General features: G+C 65.0%; 3 protein-coding genes across 5 annotated transcripts; 1 reads left to right on the forward strand and 2 right to left on the reverse strand.

The window, feature by feature from the left end:
• Positions 1 to 3: 3 nt before the first annotated feature.
• On the reverse strand, positions 4 to 7309 carry CHLRE_09g393950v5 (uncharacterized protein). Its single transcript, XM_043065699.1, has 14 exons — positions 6889 to 7309; positions 6484 to 6652; positions 5821 to 6192; positions 5307 to 5449; positions 4755 to 4848; positions 4225 to 4272; positions 3931 to 3991; positions 3519 to 3655; positions 2950 to 3067; positions 2535 to 2614; positions 1975 to 2079; positions 1509 to 1604; positions 1226 to 1289; positions 4 to 1011 (listed from the first exon to the last, which is right to left on the reverse strand). The coding sequence occupies exons 1-14, from the start codon at positions 6972 to 6974 to the stop codon at positions 902 to 904; spliced, it is 1683 nt and encodes a 560-aa protein (XP_042920934.1). The 5' UTR covers positions 6975 to 7309; the 3' UTR covers positions 4 to 901.
• A 713-nt stretch (positions 7310 to 8022) lies between these two features.
• On the reverse strand, positions 8023 to 9999 carry CHLRE_09g393953v5 (uncharacterized protein). 2 transcript variants are annotated; one of them, XM_043065700.1, is made up of 3 exons: positions 9661 to 9999; positions 8550 to 8698; positions 8023 to 8282 (listed from the first exon to the last, which is right to left on the reverse strand). In XM_043065700.1, exons 1-3 carry the CDS (start codon positions 9661 to 9663, stop codon positions 8192 to 8194), a joined length of 243 nt encoding a protein of 80 aa, XP_042920935.1. In that variant the 5' UTR covers positions 9664 to 9999; the 3' UTR covers positions 8023 to 8191. The 2 variants fall into 2 exon arrangements, with proteins under 2 accessions (XP_042920935.1, XP_042920936.1); XM_043065701.1 differs by having other exon boundaries at positions 8023 to 9395.
• Positions 10000 to 10176: 177 nt separating this feature from the next.
• Positions 10177 to 15065, forward strand: CHLRE_09g393900v5 (uncharacterized protein). Of its 2 annotated transcripts, XM_043065697.1 has the most exons (10): positions 10177 to 10558; positions 10655 to 10723; positions 10871 to 10907; positions 11159 to 11310; positions 11725 to 11844; positions 12484 to 12579; positions 12882 to 13067; positions 13352 to 13592; positions 13664 to 13680; positions 13957 to 15065. In XM_043065697.1, the coding sequence occupies exons 1-10, from the start codon at positions 10241 to 10243 to the stop codon at positions 14089 to 14091; spliced, it is 1371 nt and encodes a 456-aa protein (XP_042920937.1). In that variant the 5' UTR covers positions 10177 to 10240; the 3' UTR covers positions 14092 to 15065. The 2 variants fall into 2 exon arrangements, with proteins under 2 accessions (XP_042920937.1, XP_001694594.1); XM_001694542.2 differs by lacking the exons at positions 13352 to 13592; positions 13664 to 13680.
• The last annotated feature ends 781 nt before the right edge of the window (positions 15066 to 15846 follow it).

Consider the following 15846-nt stretch of genomic DNA (forward strand, 5'->3'; position numbering starts at 1 on the left):
GCGACCTGTGTCCGTGGGCATGCGAGGCCCGCGGCACCAGCCCCTCTCCCACCAGCCGCCACCGCCGCGTCCCCACACGGAATGGTGCCTGGCACGTGGGGTCAAAGCCAGACCCGTGCGCAGACACACTCGTGCACAGTGCTGTTACATGGAACACACGCATCTCCTAACACTCTCGCACCCGCTGGGAGTCGTGCCCCGCAACGGCAAACCCGAAGCACTCTCTCGAGCCTGACAACAGCCGCCTCTCGTAGCTGTCATGCTGACAAATGCCTGCATACACGCGGTCAGGATCCGACGCCCCCGCCTCATGCAACCACCGCCTCCAAAGTGCAAACACATTCACGCATCCACTCACAGACAACCACACCGCAAACACACTCTCTCTCTCCAGGCCAACCCTCGCCGGGCCCCACACAGCGTCACTCTCGTATGCGCCACACGTTTCTCTCCTGCAGCTCCCACGGCTTGCTCGCGGAGCACAGTGCACCTTGCCCCAAGCCCCAACGGCGCAGCACCCTCACCGCTACCCCCTTGCTTCATGCTTCAGTGCATCCTGTACGGCTTTCCTAAACATCCTTTCACCACCCTAAACTCAGCTTGAAAGCATCTGCCCACCTCACACACCACTCACGCATCACGCACGCACCACTCACATGCTCCTCACGCCGCGTGCCTCAGCACTCCTCGTCCACTCCCCACCCGCCCACCCCTTGCCACCGCATCCCTCCTCGCCCCTTCCCTACACACACCAACCCTCGCCCGCCTTCCCTCAACCAACCTTCTCTCCTCACCCCCTCCGTCTCTCCTCACCCCTGCCGCCCTGCCCCACCGCTGTCACTGCAGCTCTCTCCGTAACCCTCCTCCTCCCCCTCCTCCTCCTCCTCGCCCGCTGCTGGCGCTACTGGCCGCCGCCGGTGCCCACCTTGACCGGCCGCCGTTCCGCCGCCGCCACGTCCAGCAGCCAGTTGGACAGCCGCTGAGTCAGCCCGCCGCCGAACGCGTTGGCGCCTGCGTGCGGGGCAGCACGTGAGCCGGGGGGGGGGGGGGCGGCGGCGTCAGGACAGCAGCAGCCAGGCGGGGGAACCGTCCGCGTCGGGCGGTTGACGTGCGCACACATGGCGTGGCAAATCCGGCGCCAGGCCCCGCTGCAGGCCCGCTCCGCCCTCCTATGCCCTACTTCACTAAACATCCTTTCCCGCCCGCGCTTCCCCCGCTCACTCACCGCTGCGGCCGTCGACTCCGAAGCGGGTGCGCTGTGCGCCCTGCAGCAGGTCGCGCAGGCTCACCTGCAGCAGCGGCAGCAGCAGTAGCAGCAGCGGGCATTAGCAGCGGTAGCAGCAGTCGGCAGAAGCAGTAGCAGCGGCGGCAACGGGCATCAGCAGCGGCAGCAGCAACAGCGGCATCTCCCAATGCGGCCCCACCCAATGCTGTCCCCCTCCGCCCCCTCCAGCACGCCCGTGCCCCTCCCCTGCCCTCCCCTCGCCCCCACAGCCGCCCGGCCTCACCGCGTCCCTGGCGTCTCTCGCCGCCAGCAGGGTGGCCTCGTTCACCACATTGGCCAGCTCCGCGCCGCTGAAGCCCTCGGTGGCGGAGGCAACAGCCTGGGGAGGTGAGAGAGGGAGGGAGGGAGGGACGGAGGGGCTGCGGTGGGGGTCTGCGGTGGGGGAGCGGTTGTAGGGGCCAGGCCGGAGCAGGGCAGGCGCACCCACTGCCGCTGCCGCGACTGTCGCCGCATGAGGACCGGGGCCCTGCCCTGGCTTGCCTAGGGGGGGGGGGAGGCACCCGCTCTACTTGCTTCACTGGAGGTCCTTGCACACAACCCCCGCCCCAACCCACCATGGTGAGAACAACCCCACGCCCCCCCCTCCTCACCCCCTCACGCCCCCTCACACATACACATGCCCACACGTCCCCACACACACACATACACACACGCCCACGCGGCCCCACGCACAACACGCACGCACGCACCAGGCACGCCTGCTGCGGCTGCAGCTCCTCCTCCAGGGGTGTGGCCCGCAGGTGCACGGCCAGGATCTGCGCCCGGCCCGCCGCGTCAGGCAGCGGCACAACCACCTGGGGGGGGGGCGGCGGGCGGGGGCGGGCGGGCGCGAGTGGGGCGGGTGGGGGAATGAGCGTGTGGGTGGGGGCGGGCGGGTGCGCGTGTGGAGGTGTGCTGCACACCGAACCCGCAACCCATGCGCACAGTAGTGCAAGTAGTGCAGGCAGTGCAAGATGCCGCGCCCAACCTTTTTTAGTCGCACTGTGTCCCCGCGTCCCGCCGTTGGTCCGCCCCTTCCCGTTCCTCCCCGGTATCTACCCCCCCCCCCCCCAGCTGGAGCGCGGCCAGCCGCCCGGACGGCCGCTCATTCGGTGACCACTTCGTCCGTAGTCTTCAGTGCATCCCGTACCGCTTCTTCAACCATCTTTCCACGCCACCTCCCCCCTACACACACACACACACACACACACACACACACACACACACACACACACACACACACACACACACACACACACATCCCACCCACCTTGCGGCTGATGCGCCCGGGCCTCAGCAGCGCCGGGTCCAGCACGTCCATGCGGTTGGTGGCAGCCAGGAACAACACGCCTGTGTGTGCGTGTGAGTGAGTGAGTGAGTGAGTGTGTGTATATGTGTGTGTGCGTGTGTGTGCGTGTGTGTGTGTGCGCGCGCGCGATGTAAAGAGCACCCGCGAACACGTGTGCGGAATGCACGCACGCGTGTGGTTGGAGCGGGTGAATGGCAGGCACCGGCACCCCCTCCTCCCTCCCCTCCCCTCCCCTCCCCCTGCCCCTCCCCCTCCTCCCTCCCCTCCCCCTCCCCCTCCCGCCGCCTCCCCTCTGGACGTCGGCACTTCACTTCATATTTGATACACACCATCCCATGGATGGCTACCCCCCCCCCCCCTCCCGCCTCCGCCTCACCCGGCCGCCCGTCAAAGCCGTCCAGCTCCGTGAGCAGCTGGTTGAGTGTCTGGTCGCGCTCGTCGTTGTAGCCCATGCCGCGCTTGCTGCCCACGCCGTCCAGCTCGTCGATGAACACCTGGGGGCAGTGAGCGGGGGCAGTGAGCGGGAGGGGGTGAGCGGGGGGAGTGAGCGGGGGGAGGGAGGGAGGGAGGGGTGGGTTGCAAGGATGGTACAGAGAAGGGTAGCGAGGGTGAGGGTTGGGTGGTGGCGGGCGGTGGGTGGGGGGCTGTCCGCTGTGCCAAGTGACAGAAGAGGCAGCGGGGCTGTGCAACGGGGGGCGGGCATAAGCATGCCAGGGGCCGTTTCCACGTGCGAGTGAATTCGTCCCCTTCAGCCGGTGGGGCGGCGGCTCTGGTGCCGCAGTCCGCCCCGGTGCCGCTCGCCCACCACCACTACCACCACCGCAGCCAACAAGACCAACAGAGCCACTCGCCCACCCACCCTCTCCAGTTACTTGGCAATGACATCCACTCCCACTCCCACTCCCACCCGCCCACCCACCCACCCACTCTCCCACTCCCACCCACCACGCAGGGCGCGCTCTTCCGCGCCTCCGCGAACAGCTCACGGATGCGCGCGGCGCCGCGGCCCACGAACATCTCCACAAATTCGGAGGCCGACACCGCGAAGAACGGCACACCCGCCTCGCCAGCCACCGCCTTGGCTGTGGGGGTGCGGGATGGGGGTGCGGGATGGGGTGCGGGGTGGGGATGCGGGATGGGGTTGCGGGACGGTGAAAAGAGAGGACGAGTGCTTGAAGTTGGGACCGGCGGGTAGCAAAACATGACGCTGAGTGCCAACTCGCTTTGCAATGCCCGTCAGCTTTCGCCCATTAGCCCATGCCCGACGCGCTTCATGCAGGCATTTTATGTCACACATGCGCGCCCGCCCGCCCCCGCCGGCTGCCTGCCTGCCCGCCCTGCCCGCCTGCTGCCTCACCCAGCAGGGTCTTGCCGGTGCCGGGCGGCCCGCACAGCAGCACACCACTGGGCATCTTGACCTGTATGTGTGAGCGATACGGGGCGTCAACGCGGGCAGGAGATGTTAGCCGTTCATGTGGAGAACGGGGGGCAACAAGAGGGGGGCGCAGGAGCTGTTACTCATTGGTTGTGTTGTGAATCTTGACCCAGCCCTCCGCTGCGGCCGAGTACACTACCGCCCCGGCCGCCACCCCACAAGAGGCCATGACACGTGAACGGAGTGGAGATGGACCGCCCGCGCCGCCGCCCGCACCTTGAGTTTGGAGTAGGCTGCCTTGGTCTGGCGCATCACCGTCACCACCTGGTGCGGGGGGGCGCGAGGTGCAGGGGTCACAGGCATGGCATGACACATCAAGACACAGGGTGTGGCTGTGTGGTGGTACGGCCGTGTGGGTGACAGTCAGCAGAGCGGTGCTGCCCAGTGTGGGGCGTGGTGTGTGTGCGGGAGTTCTGGCCCATATGGCCCAGGCGGTGCCGCACTCCGTGGTCGGGTGGGTGCACTCCAGATCCACACAAACACACACACACACACACACACACACACACACACACACACACACACACACACACACACACATACACACACACAGCCACACACAGCCACACAGCGTCGACCCCTTCCGTTTGTGCTGCCCTTACTCGCTCTGCAACGCGACGTATACACACCGTCACGCGCACTCGGTCTGTTTGCCTTTGAACGCGCACACACATACACACGTGCCGATTTGTTCCGTTGCCTAACACATTTCACTCACACACGTGTATACACACACAGCCACATACCTCCAGCAGCTCCTGCTTGGCTGCGTCCACCCCCGCAACGTCGGCGAATGTGGTGGACGGCGTGTCAGGCCGGTTAGAGGCCTTCTTGGCGCGACTGTGAAGAACAGGGAGGTGAGGTGAGGTGAGGTGAGGTGAGGTGAGGTGAGGTGAGGTGAGGTGAGGTGAGGTGAGGTGAGGTGAGGTGAGGTGAGGTGAGGTGAGGTGAGGTGAGGTGAGGTGAGGTGAGGTGCGGTGCGGCACGGTGTGGTGAGGTGGGCCGTGAGGTGAGACGGGGTGGGGCGCGGTCGGGGGAGGGGCCCACAGGCAGTCAGCCGACCACCGTCAGCACCAACACGCGCTTCTCCCGGCGATCACCCCGAACCCCAAACCAAACCCTCACCGCCTTTCACCGCCTGCTTCAAGGTTCTGGCTGCCGGCTCCACTGGCTCTTGCCAGCGACCACGACGCAATCCCTCCCGCCCCGCACCCATCCCAGTCCCGCCCCGCTGCTCCATCGGCACCAGTGGCATCCGGGGTGGTGCGGGCTGCTGCTGCGGCGCACCGGCCTCTCACCCTGCGCCCTGGCGCTGGTCGATGATGCGCCGCAGCAGGAACATCAGCGGCAGCAGCGGCAGCCACAGCGCCAGCGCCGTCAGGAAGGCGTTGGCGGCGGCGGCCTGGAAGGAGGCGCGCAGCACTGCGTACTCCACACCCGCCTGCAGGGGGGGAAGAGGGGAAGGCAGCCGTGCATGGCAGACGGGAGCGAATGGTTGGTTGTAGGGGCGGTCAGCTGTCCAAGCCAGGGTGGGAGTTGACCTCCGCCCCGCGTGCACTCTTTACTCCATACCCGCAGCCCCTGCAACCTGGACGCCCCCACCACACTTCCCCATCCGCCAATGCAGGCCAGCCCCCTTCCCACTTCCCCTCTACCCGATACACCTCCCCACGTTCTCCCCCCTCCTGCCCCCACCTCTCCTGCCCCAACCCTCCTGCCCCAACCCCTCCTGCCCCAACCCCTCCTGCCCGCACCCCTCCTGCCCCACCCGCTCCTGCCTCCTCCCACACCACGCCTCCTCCCACCTCCCACCTGCAGCAGGCGGCCCATGAGCGCGGGGTCGTTCTTGTCGGCCAGCTTTATGTAGTACTGCTTCTGGAAGCGAGCGCGGGGGGCAGCTGGAGTGCCGGCTGTAGCAACAGCACCAGCAGCGCCGCTGGCTGTAGCACCCGTCGCCGCTGAGGCGCCGGCTGTAGCACCCGCCGCAACAGCCGCCTCCGTGGACCCCACCACTGCTGCCGTGGTGGCGGCGGCCGTGGCTGCGGCTGTAGCAGCCGCGGCCCCTGCCGGCTGCGCCGGCTGTAGCGGCTTGACGTCGAAGTAGAGGCGGCTGGTGCCGGCCTCCAGGCGGGCGGCGCGGACACGGCCGCCGTCCAGCAGGGTCACCAGGTCAGAGTAGAGGACCTGGAGAGATGAGGCGAAGGCGGCGAGTTTCTTTGCAGCCCTCTCAGGAGAAGCAACAGCACACAGTTCAGGGCCCGGGGCGCGGTGGAGGACGCCACATACCCTCAGAGCGCGTCCGAGCCCAAAGCCTGCTGTCCGCGCGGTCGCGGCCTGACGCCCCACCCCCCTACCTACCCCAAGGTTCCCCTGCACTACCCAAGGCACGCAACCCTTCTCCTGACGCCTGCATAGCCCTCACGCCCAGACAGCTCCTTCCTTCCCCTTCTCCTCTTGCAAGCGCCGGCCGCCTACCTCGCGGGGGGTGATGCGGGGGGCGGGGAACAGCAGCTGTCGCCCCAGGGCCACCGCCACGAAACCGACGGTGATCCACAGCGCGCGCGCGAGCGACGCCGTGCGGGAGCTGGCCGGCGGCACCACGTACACGCTCACAAAGTTGACCAGCCATTTGGGGGCGTTATTCCTGTGGCATGGAGGATGTGGCAATTTATGTCAACACACCGGGGTGGTGGGGAATTTCCGGCAGGCGACGTGGCCGTGGCTGCGAGTGTGGCAGTAGGCTTGGGGTCCGGTGTACAGCCCCAGTGCAGCCTGCTCATTACGGCGTGTGCCCCTTCCTCCCCGGATGCTATCCCCAGTCCTAGCTCAACCCAAGCATTTTCTGAAGCAGGCCAGCCGCGCGAATTCGGCGCCACCCACTTGAGCAGGAATTCGACCAGCCATGGCTGTTTGGGCCCAGCGCTGTTCCCCGAAGTCGACGGCGCGTCCTCATCGTCTGAGTTCATCACGGGATCCTGCTTGGGCTTTTGTTGGTTGCTGCTGGGGCCCGAGGATGTGGACGCCCGGCTGATGTGGCAACCTCTTGTCGCCGACTGCCCGCGCGCCTGGCCTGCATAGCTAATTCTGCATGGGCGAGGTGGAAGATACTGAGAACGCCGAGCGGAGCCAGTCGACCGCGATGGCGCAGACTCGAGCGCAACTCCGCGCATTATGCGGCACGCAAGCCACAAGTCTAATACAAATAGCGTGTCGTGCAGGGGCCAAGCGATGGAGCGATGAGCGAGCGGCGGGTGTAGGGTGTTTGAGGCGTTTTGTGGCGCCCCTAAGCTGGCGCGTCCTGGCCCAATACTGCAATCTTCACTGTATGAATGGTTTATATCGCAATTCCGCTGGCGTGCCTCTCCCATACGAAACGATCGCACAACGGTCGCCGTCGACGTACACGCCACGGGTGGCCATGAATGCGTTCTACCGCTACGTTGGAAGCCCCCGACCTTTCACGGCCCCAAATTGCGCCCGAGCTCCCGTTACATGTGCGCAGCACACGTCTGAATCCTGGGCCCCTAGAGCTGCATGGGTGTAGCCAACCTCGCCTTTGCATCAACCAAAGCAATCACACATCAACGCCCCCTGCGGCTAACTTCTCTGGCAGCCAACCCCGCCCGCCCACCGCCCTCCGCCCAGGCAAGGAGTTACATACTTACACTTACATGGCTGGCCACCACCTGCACCAGGGCGTGTACGTCATAGCACGCCATACTCGCGGGCACGGATGCACGGCACGGCCGTGTACCCGTGCCCGCGGCCCACACGCAGGGAAGAACCGTGCAGGAGCTGGCGGGCCCTGTGCGGCCACGGCGTCAACAGGCGTCAACATGGCGTGGCTGGCAGACCCTGCAACAGCGCGTGTCATTGCCGTGGGCGCATCAGCATCTCCCAAACACGCAGAAAGTTTCAGCCGTAGTGGCCATCGGGCGGTGGGCAGCCGCCCAGCACTGTTTGGGCAATACTACCTGCGGTCGTTGGCTTCCACCAGTTCGATCAATGTTTGTTTGTGAGAGGGAGTTACAATGCCCAGGGATGGGAAGTGGCACGGCGATATGATGCATGCAGCGCGAGTGCGCAGGATGTACATCAGATCCGCACAAGCGCAGCATGCCTCCATGCATGCGCCAGGCCAGCAACAACCACTCAGTTCCAACGTTAAATGATAGCTGCACTATCACTTCTGCCACTGGTACATGAAACACGGCAGCGCGCAAGCTATACTGAACTCACGCCACGTCCGCTCCCGCTGAGTGGCTCGAGTGGCCCTGCCGCGTACGGGGCAATTGGGCGCCGCTGGGTCTTAGTCTACCACCCTCCCTAGCCATTGTGGAGCAAGTGTTAACTAACATCAACCCAAAAGACGCCGACATTCCGCGGACCACGGCCCCAAAGTGCGCCCTGCGCTCCCACTGCGTGTGCATAGAACCCGTCTGAGCCCTGGGCCCCATAGAGCTGCACGAGCGAAGCCACTCTCGCATTGCATCAGCGCCCCGACCCGCCGAGTCATGCGGCAGCATACGCCTGCAACCTGCCTCTGCTCCCGCCGCCACAGCCGCAGCTGAGGCCGCCGATTGCGGCCGGCCAGCGACTGGCTGCCATGCACTGTCCGGTCATACCGCCCGGGGCCAAAGCCCCACCGCGCGGCAGTGGCAAGGGCACCGGCACGGTCGGCGTAGCGGGACTGCGGGAGGCAACAGGATTGCAGATTAGTGCAGGAGGCAGCAGTTACAGCGGGGCCAAGCACGATAAAGACCAAGGTATAGACGCCGTATGGAGAAGCGCCGGCACAGGCCGCCGCAATACGCATCAAAGAAACGAGGGCGAAGGCCCGACCCCTCGACTGGGCACTCGGATGGGGCCAGCAATCCAGCACTGCATGGGCACATCGGCCACAGCCGCGGTGCGCGAGCAGCACGTGCCCGGTGCCCGCCTGACCGGCACAGCGGCACTCCGGCAGGCAGGCGCCTCAACCCAACATCAGATAGAAGACGCACGGCCGTCCACCGCAATCAGACCACCAAGGCGCAAACGCTGAACACCTTTCCCTTGCAACGGCCCGCCCTGCATCGCGTGCCGCCCCTGCCGCCGCCTACTACCACCCACATGCCGTGTTGCTGCCCAAGCGGGGCGCAGGCCGGGCCGCGAGGCACCCGACGTCAGGGCATTCCCCACTCCCCACACCGATAACTCAGTCTCCCGGGAGTCAGTAGCGCAAACGCCTCAGTGCCCTTGCCGCCGCATGTGGGATGGGGCGCTTTACCCGGCAGCCCGCTGAGGGCCAGACGCGGGCCAGGCGTCACGCCAGACAACAGCTCCCGGCGCAGAGGGAGCAGAGCGAGCCAGACGTCGTGCGGGCGGCCGTGCTCGAGCTGCAGCGGCTGCACGCGACAAAGGGCGCTTTGGATGCTAGTGACAGTGGACGCTTTGTGCGCGGCGATGTGCGGCTAAGCAACCTCAGGTTGGTGCCACCGCTGCTGCCTTCTGCGTCTCTGTCCATTTGGCCATGGAGCTGAAGTCAGGCGCCGCATCCAGGCGCCCCCATGGTAACATGTTCAGCCGTGCCTGTGCGGCTTGCAAGACACCCGCACCGCCACACCAGCTGCTGTAAGCCACCGCACAGGTTTAAGCGCGCACAGTACCTACCATATAGTGCTAACCAGGTGACAGGGAGATCCGCCTGGTCGCCATCTCGGAGGGCCACGGCATACAAAAGATGCCGGGTCTCTGCAGGGTCTCCGCCAGGCCAGCAAGCCAGAACACGCAGCACACCGCAGGGTGGGCCACGCCGCAACGTGACAGCTGCGGTCGTTGACTTTCACAATTTTGATTGTTGATTCATAATGCAGCGCGATAAGCGCTTTAGCGCAGGATATTGAATGCTGCAGGCGCGCGTACGCAGAAGCGCAGTATGCCGGGATGCATGCGAGTGCGCCAGGCCAGCAACAACCGCTCGGTTCCAACGTTACATGCTTGCTTCACTATCACTTCTGCCACTGGTACATGAAACACAGCAGCGCGCAAGCTATACTGAACTCACGCCACGTCCGCCTCCGCTGAGTGGCTCGAGTGGCCCTGCCGCGTACGGGGCAATTGGGCGCCGCTGGGTCTGAGTCTACCACCCTCCCTGGCCCTTTTGTTGCAAGTGTTCATTAACATCAACGATACTAGGACCTGATCAATTTGTTCTTCCTTGTTCCAAGTCACTCTCAACAATTTCTCGAAAATGGCGAGCCTGGAGCGCGTGGCGAGCCACCGGGCTGCCTCTTGCTCACAAATCATTAGCCCAGTTCGTTTTGGACGCTGGCAGAGCGTAGTGCACGTCTCGCGGTTGGACCGGCGTGTGGCCCTGCCCTCTCGCGTGCTAGTCTCCGCAGCAGCTGCTGATGTACCCCAGCAAGGAGCACCCATTACTTCTTCTACCCCTTATGTTCCTACTGCACATCAATCGATTGACGAGGACAACGTGTTGACTTCGTTCATTGCCGAGACGCTCTTGCCCACTCGCCACGGGAAATTTCGGCTCCGTGGCTACAAGCATTCGGTAGGTGTTGAGGACTTCCGCGGCCCATTTAGTTGTCGTTGCTGCACGCGCACGAGGGTTTAGGCCTGCGATTGATCGTTTGGCGTGCCCACGCAGACGGATGGCGGGGCGACCTTCACCGAGCCTACCGCGATTGTGTCCGGCAAGGTTGAGGGGCAGGAAGACGTGAGTTTGGGTCGGGGTCAAGAAAAAGGGCTGACGTGGTGACGCGCGAATGTTACGCGTCTCGACGCACGGACTTCGCCTCAGCCTGCCAGCACACGCTCGCACAGTGTAGTGACAATTGTTCATGCTGCGTACATCTTGCTGTAGGTGGCGGTGCGCGTGCATGACGCCTGCTTCACGTCAGGTAAGGGGCGCGACAACGTGCAGGACCAACGTGCGAGATGGTGCCACTCCGCCAGCCCCAGCCAGCAACTCCATTAGCTGTCCCGCTGGGCACACATGTGCCCGCTCCTGCACTGCATCCTCCACCCCAGTTTCGTCCTCATTCTAGCTTTAGACTGCACGTCCCGCCCGCCTACCCAGCCTCCCCTACCACTTGCTGTGCCTAACATGCTCTTGACCTCCTCGTCTTTCTGTGTGGCCTCCTGTCCACAGAGGTGCTGGGCTCGCTCAAGTGCGACTGCGCGGAGCAACTGGAGCTGGCGCTGCGCATGATCCAGGGCGCGCCGCCCGGCATTGTGATTTACCTGCAGCAGGAGGGCCGCGGCATCGGCCTGGCCAACAAGATCGCCGCTTACTCCTTGCAGGTGTGTGAACATTTGTGCGTATTGGTGAAAGCGGCTCGTGCGTGGCTGCAGCCGTGAGCCAGCTGGAGGATAGTGCGAGACAGCGCGCAGTAGTGGGGCGTGGGCAAGCCATGAGGATGGTATGTATGCGACGTTACAGGAGGGATACGCAGGAGCGGTATGTGAATTTCCAAATGTTGACGTCTGTTGGGCTGGGCTAGGCTGAGTTCGTGGGCTGGACTCAAGACACGGCATTTCGCCACGGCGGCACCCCGGGCTGTACAGCGGGTCCTGCTACTCGAGACAGTACCGAGCGTACATACAAACATGCAGTCAATCCTTTTCCCTTTCCTCTGGTTCTCCCAGAAGCGCCCAACCTGCCTCCGGCTGTGCCATGCTGACATGCACGCTGCCCTCTCGCAACACCGCCCGCAGGAGCAAGGCCTGGATACGGTGGACGCCAACCGGGCGCTGGGGCTGCCGGACGACTGCCGCGAGTACACCTCGGTGCGCAACATGCTTCAGGACATGGGCGTCAAGAGCATCCGGCTCATCGTGAGTGGGGCGCGGGATGGGCGGGGCGGAGGGGGCGAGTGGCCGGCCGGTGGGACAGCTAGTAGGGTGGGGCGGAGTGGAGGGGCGAGTGGCCGGTGGGGCGGCTGGTGGGGTGGGGCGATTGGGGAGTACGCGGGGTTGCGGAGTGACTGAGATGTTAGGAAGCGCGCTGGCAGCCGCCGCATTTGTGTGCGTGTGGAGCGGGTGCGGTTGGCGGCGCAAAGCGGCCAGGGGGTGTGGGAGGGGAGGCTAACATGCGGTGTGGCAGGTGGCAGGCAAACGTGGTGACCTACGCTTATCATGGAGGGATGAGGGCACTCGGGCGCGCGCACGGCATGGGCTCTGTGGATGGCCACCGTTTGGTTGAACTGTAAGCACCAGCAGCACGGCTTGCACTGCGGAGGAACAGCATCGGGCCCATTTTGATTGCCTCAGGCCGTCAGGCCAGGATCACCTTGGCCTCGGTCCTCTCGCCTCTCGGTCTCAAACCCTGAAAATGCGCCCGCTCTCTCGGCTACCGCAACCTGCATGCGTGCGCCAGTTTGGCCCCATGTTGAAGCCAGTCCTCGTAACCACCCACCCCGGCCCCCAGTCCTGACACTCCGCGCCTGACACTCCGCGCCACGCCGCGCCGCGCAGACCAACAACCCGCGCAAGATCAACACGCTCACCAAGCTGGGCATCCAGGTCAACGGCCGCATCCCCTGCCTGGTGGCGGCGGGTGCGTACAACCAGGTGCGCGCGGCACAGCATGCGGGCGGGCGGGGCGATTGCGGGGCGGTCGCGGAAGGAGCGGGTGCCGGGGGCGGGGCTGGCCAATGCGGTAAAGGCGAGATGAGGCGAGGAGTGGGCTCTGACGCACGGCTTTAACGCCTCACGTGTCATTATTTTGTGTCCACAGCCAACACACCACCAGAATCACCAATTATGCCACCCATGCAACAAACTGTCAACATCATCTTGGCTTATTTCATCATGCATAGAATCCCACCCATGCGCCACCACCCCAACCGCCACAACCGCCTCTGCCGCCTCAGGGCTACCTCGAGGCCAAGCGCGACCGCATGGCTCACATGCTGCCCGAGGAGGAGGCGCTGGGCAGCTCGCTGGGCGGACCCGAGCCGGCGGCGGCGGCGGCGCAGCGCCCCAACGGCGCGGGTGTGGAGGCGGGTGAGCTCAACGGCGACTTCTGCTTCTGGGACCACAGCGGCGAGCCCACGCAGGTGAGAGGCGGGAGAGGCTGGGTGGGTGGGTGGGTGGGTGGGTGCTGGAGCAGGGGCGCGGGTTGGGGGGCGCAGGGGCTGGAGAGGGCAGGGGCTGAGGGACGCAGAGGCGGCGGGGGCAAACGGGCAGGCATGGAGGGGGTGGCGGGAGGAAGGCGTGAAGGCAGGGGCGCGGCGCGTGTTGTTTGCGGCGTACGTTCGTGTGTCGCGGCAGGGCGGGGTGGGCCACGTGTGTTCGCATGTCGCGAGTGCAGACGCACACACGCACACGCGCACTCACGCAGGAACGGGACATGACGGGGCAGGTGGCGCGTGACGGGAGTGGATCGCGGGGCGGGCGGCGCAGTACCGGCGGTAGCACAAGCGGCACAAGTACCGGAGGTAGCAGCAGCACGGGCGCCACGCCCACATTGCAGGGGCCTCCTGCGGCGCGGCGGGCGCAGGTGCCGCGGCAGCGCCCGCGGGAGGCCGTGGCAGTGCGTTCGATGGCCGATGACTCTAGCGGCGCAGGCAGCAGCAGCGGCGGTGCGGCCGGTGGCGCAGCGGCGGCGCGGGACTCGTGATTTACCCTAGGCATGAAGATTGCTGACCGCGAGAGGCACCTATCTTTAAGGTACCTCCAGCATGCACATGGAAGGTGTTTAGGAAACCTGCGCGGTGATGTGCATCGTGGTGCTGCGGATCGTGACGCGTTGTACACGCGTCTGCACCTCAGCGCTCGAGAGTCGCGGCCCTGCAGCATTTTGGCAATGCGGAGTGCGAATCGACAGTAAAGCGCGCACCGTATCCACATGCACATTCCGCAATACGCTTGTCTGGGTCCCCGCGGCCGCTTCCTGAACTGTGTGGTGCCTATCGCCGCCGCTGTGCCCCCTGTGTGCTCTCACAGGCTGTCGCTACGGTGTACGCCAAGGGTGGTATGGACCTGCCGCAGGGGCTAGCACATGGCGACAACGGGCGTGTGGTGCCGGTGGCGGCAGCGCCCGCGGGCAGCAGCAGCGGCAGCGATGCGGGCTCGTCGTGAGCGAAACAAAGCTCGTTATACTTTACTAAAGGATGGAGCAATCGCAAGTGAGGGGAAGTAACATTTTGGTGAAGTGTGTCGCCAAGTGCGCCGTTGGCCTCCAGAGTGGCTACGTGAGCATAGTGGCGGACGCGTCATCCAAGGGGCGTGGACGACACATTCCGTGGCACTGCGTGAGCGAGTGCAACAATGAGTATGCGTGTAATCGCGTGTTTGCTGTGTATTGAGCGAAAGAAAGGGTATGCTACGCATTCAGTATGACGGCCAGGTTAGCAGCCGGGCTGGGCGGGAGGCCGGGTCTAGGCGGTGCGACGCATTTGCGCAAGGAGGCACGGTGGGCCGCTATGATGCCACTATCAAGCTGGTCTCGTACAGGCTAGGGTCAGTGGGGCACTGACACAGGCAGTGTTAGGCACATGCTGTTTGGGTACGGGCGCAAACGGTTCAAACGTGCAGTGGAGGTAGCGAGGTCAGGGCCTTGACGCGCGCGCATGGAATGCGCTGTGTTGTATCGACCATGCCCGGCAAGGTGCACGCAGGCTGGGACAGGACAGTTGCAGGCAGGTGTACGTGTGAGCAACGTGAACCCAAACTTTTAATCCCGTGTATAGCAGCGGAGCTCCTGGGCGCGAGCCCAGGACCCCAGGTTGTGGTACTGCAGTCAGGAATTGTGTCATGCGTGTGGGCACGTGAGCTTGGGAGCTGGTGCTCAGGGGCAGGTGCACATCCCGGAGCAGGTAGCATTTGGCGAGTAATAGGTGGGATGCATTGCGGTATATCGCGCCAAGGCGTGAACTGAGGTAACAAAGGACCGCATATCGGGGTATGTCAAGGAGCGAACCCAGAGCAGATTGGAGGCGTGGGAAGGCTAACCATGCGCTCAAGCAGGGTGTCTGGGGTTGCTGCAGCTCTGTACCCGGCCACACTATCAGTGTGATAGAGCATGGGTACCACAGTAACGGAACCGTGCGTGAATCTCGCTGTGTCACATGCCTGCTGAAGTTGTGCATGCCGACCTATCTGGATGCAGGATGCAACGTGGGCCTTGCTTTCAGACCGCACGGGTGCCATCAGAGCCCCCACTCCCCGCGCCTCTCCCCAAGCAAACGAGCACTCGCCTCACATGGCTAGTCGCTCAGTCGCATGAGGCCAACAGAGGTGGCGGCAGATGCTGCCGCCGGCGCTGCCGCAGCAAGTGCTGTGCAGCAGGGCGGCGCCGCGTACGGCTTAGACAGCCTTGTACACACGCTGTCCGGGATGTAGTCCGTCGACGAGGGGAGGCCGCTTCGGCGGCCATTCTGTCCTCAGAAGCGCAAGCATCCCGACGCACCCCGCCACCGACACTATGTGTCTAATCGCGGGCGAAGGCGGTCCCGCTATGGGATGGCCGCCACGCCGTGCGGGCGTGGCACGGCGCCTGGACGAGGGGGAAAGTGAGGGGGTCTGACCAGCCGGGATCCGTTCGTACAGGCACGGCCCGCCATGCGTCCATCCGCGTCCCGCTGCCAAGCACAAGCACAGCTCACCAGCAAAGACCCTAACCACACACCGGCCGGCCTCAACCTGCGCGCCGGCGCCGCTTCTTGCCGCGCTCTCCCCCTCCAGGTGGCCTTGCAGCCTTGCCCGCTATGCACATGCACGCAGCAACTGCTGGGCCCAGGGGCCGCTGCCGCCGCCAGGCCCTGCGCCGCTGTTGATGCTGCTGCCACTGCTGCACGGGTTTGTGTACGACACGCGGACGCCGAAACTGCACTT

The sequence above is a fragment of the Chlamydomonas reinhardtii genome, chromosome 9, assembly GCF_000002595.2.
Source record: "Chlamydomonas reinhardtii strain CC-503 cw92 mt+ chromosome 9, whole genome shotgun sequence".
NCBI classification, from domain to species: domain Eukaryota; kingdom Viridiplantae; phylum Chlorophyta; class Chlorophyceae; order Chlamydomonadales; family Chlamydomonadaceae; genus Chlamydomonas; species Chlamydomonas reinhardtii.

What these genes read in the sequence shown, in the direction of transcription:
- CHLRE_09g393950v5 (XM_043065699.1), bottom strand. Translation starts at nt 6,974, where the DNA reads ATGAACTCAGACGATGAGGACGCGCCGTCGACTTCGGGGAACAGCGCT. An exon ending in CCAAGCAGGAGCTGCTGGAG is followed by an intron (nt 4,273 to 4,754) that starts GTATGTGGCTGT and finishes CCCCCGCACCAG; the next exon opens with GTGGTGACGGTGATGCGCCA. An exon ending in CAGCCTACTCCAAACTCAAG is followed by an intron (nt 3,992 to 4,224) that starts GTGCGGGCGGCG and finishes TCACACATACAG; the next exon opens with GTCAAGATGCCCAGTGGTGT.
- CHLRE_09g393953v5 (XM_043065700.1), bottom strand. An exon ending in CTGTGGCGGCGGGAGCAGAG is followed by an intron (nt 8,283 to 8,549) that starts GCAGGTTGCAGG and finishes CGTACGCGGCAG; the next exon opens with GGCCACTCGAGCCACTCAGC.
- CHLRE_09g393900v5 (XM_043065697.1), top strand. Translation starts at nt 10,241, where the DNA reads ATGGCGAGCCTGGAGCGCGTGGCGAGCCACCGGGCTGCCTCTTGCTCA. An exon ending in CGGCGGGTGCGTACAACCAG is followed by an intron (nt 12,580 to 12,881) that starts GTGCGCGCGGCA and finishes CTGCCGCCTCAG; the next exon opens with GGCTACCTCGAGGCCAAGCG. An exon ending in ACAGCGGCGAGCCCACGCAG is followed by an intron (nt 13,068 to 13,351) that starts GTGAGAGGCGGG and finishes GCACTCACGCAG; the next exon opens with GAACGGGACATGACGGGGCA.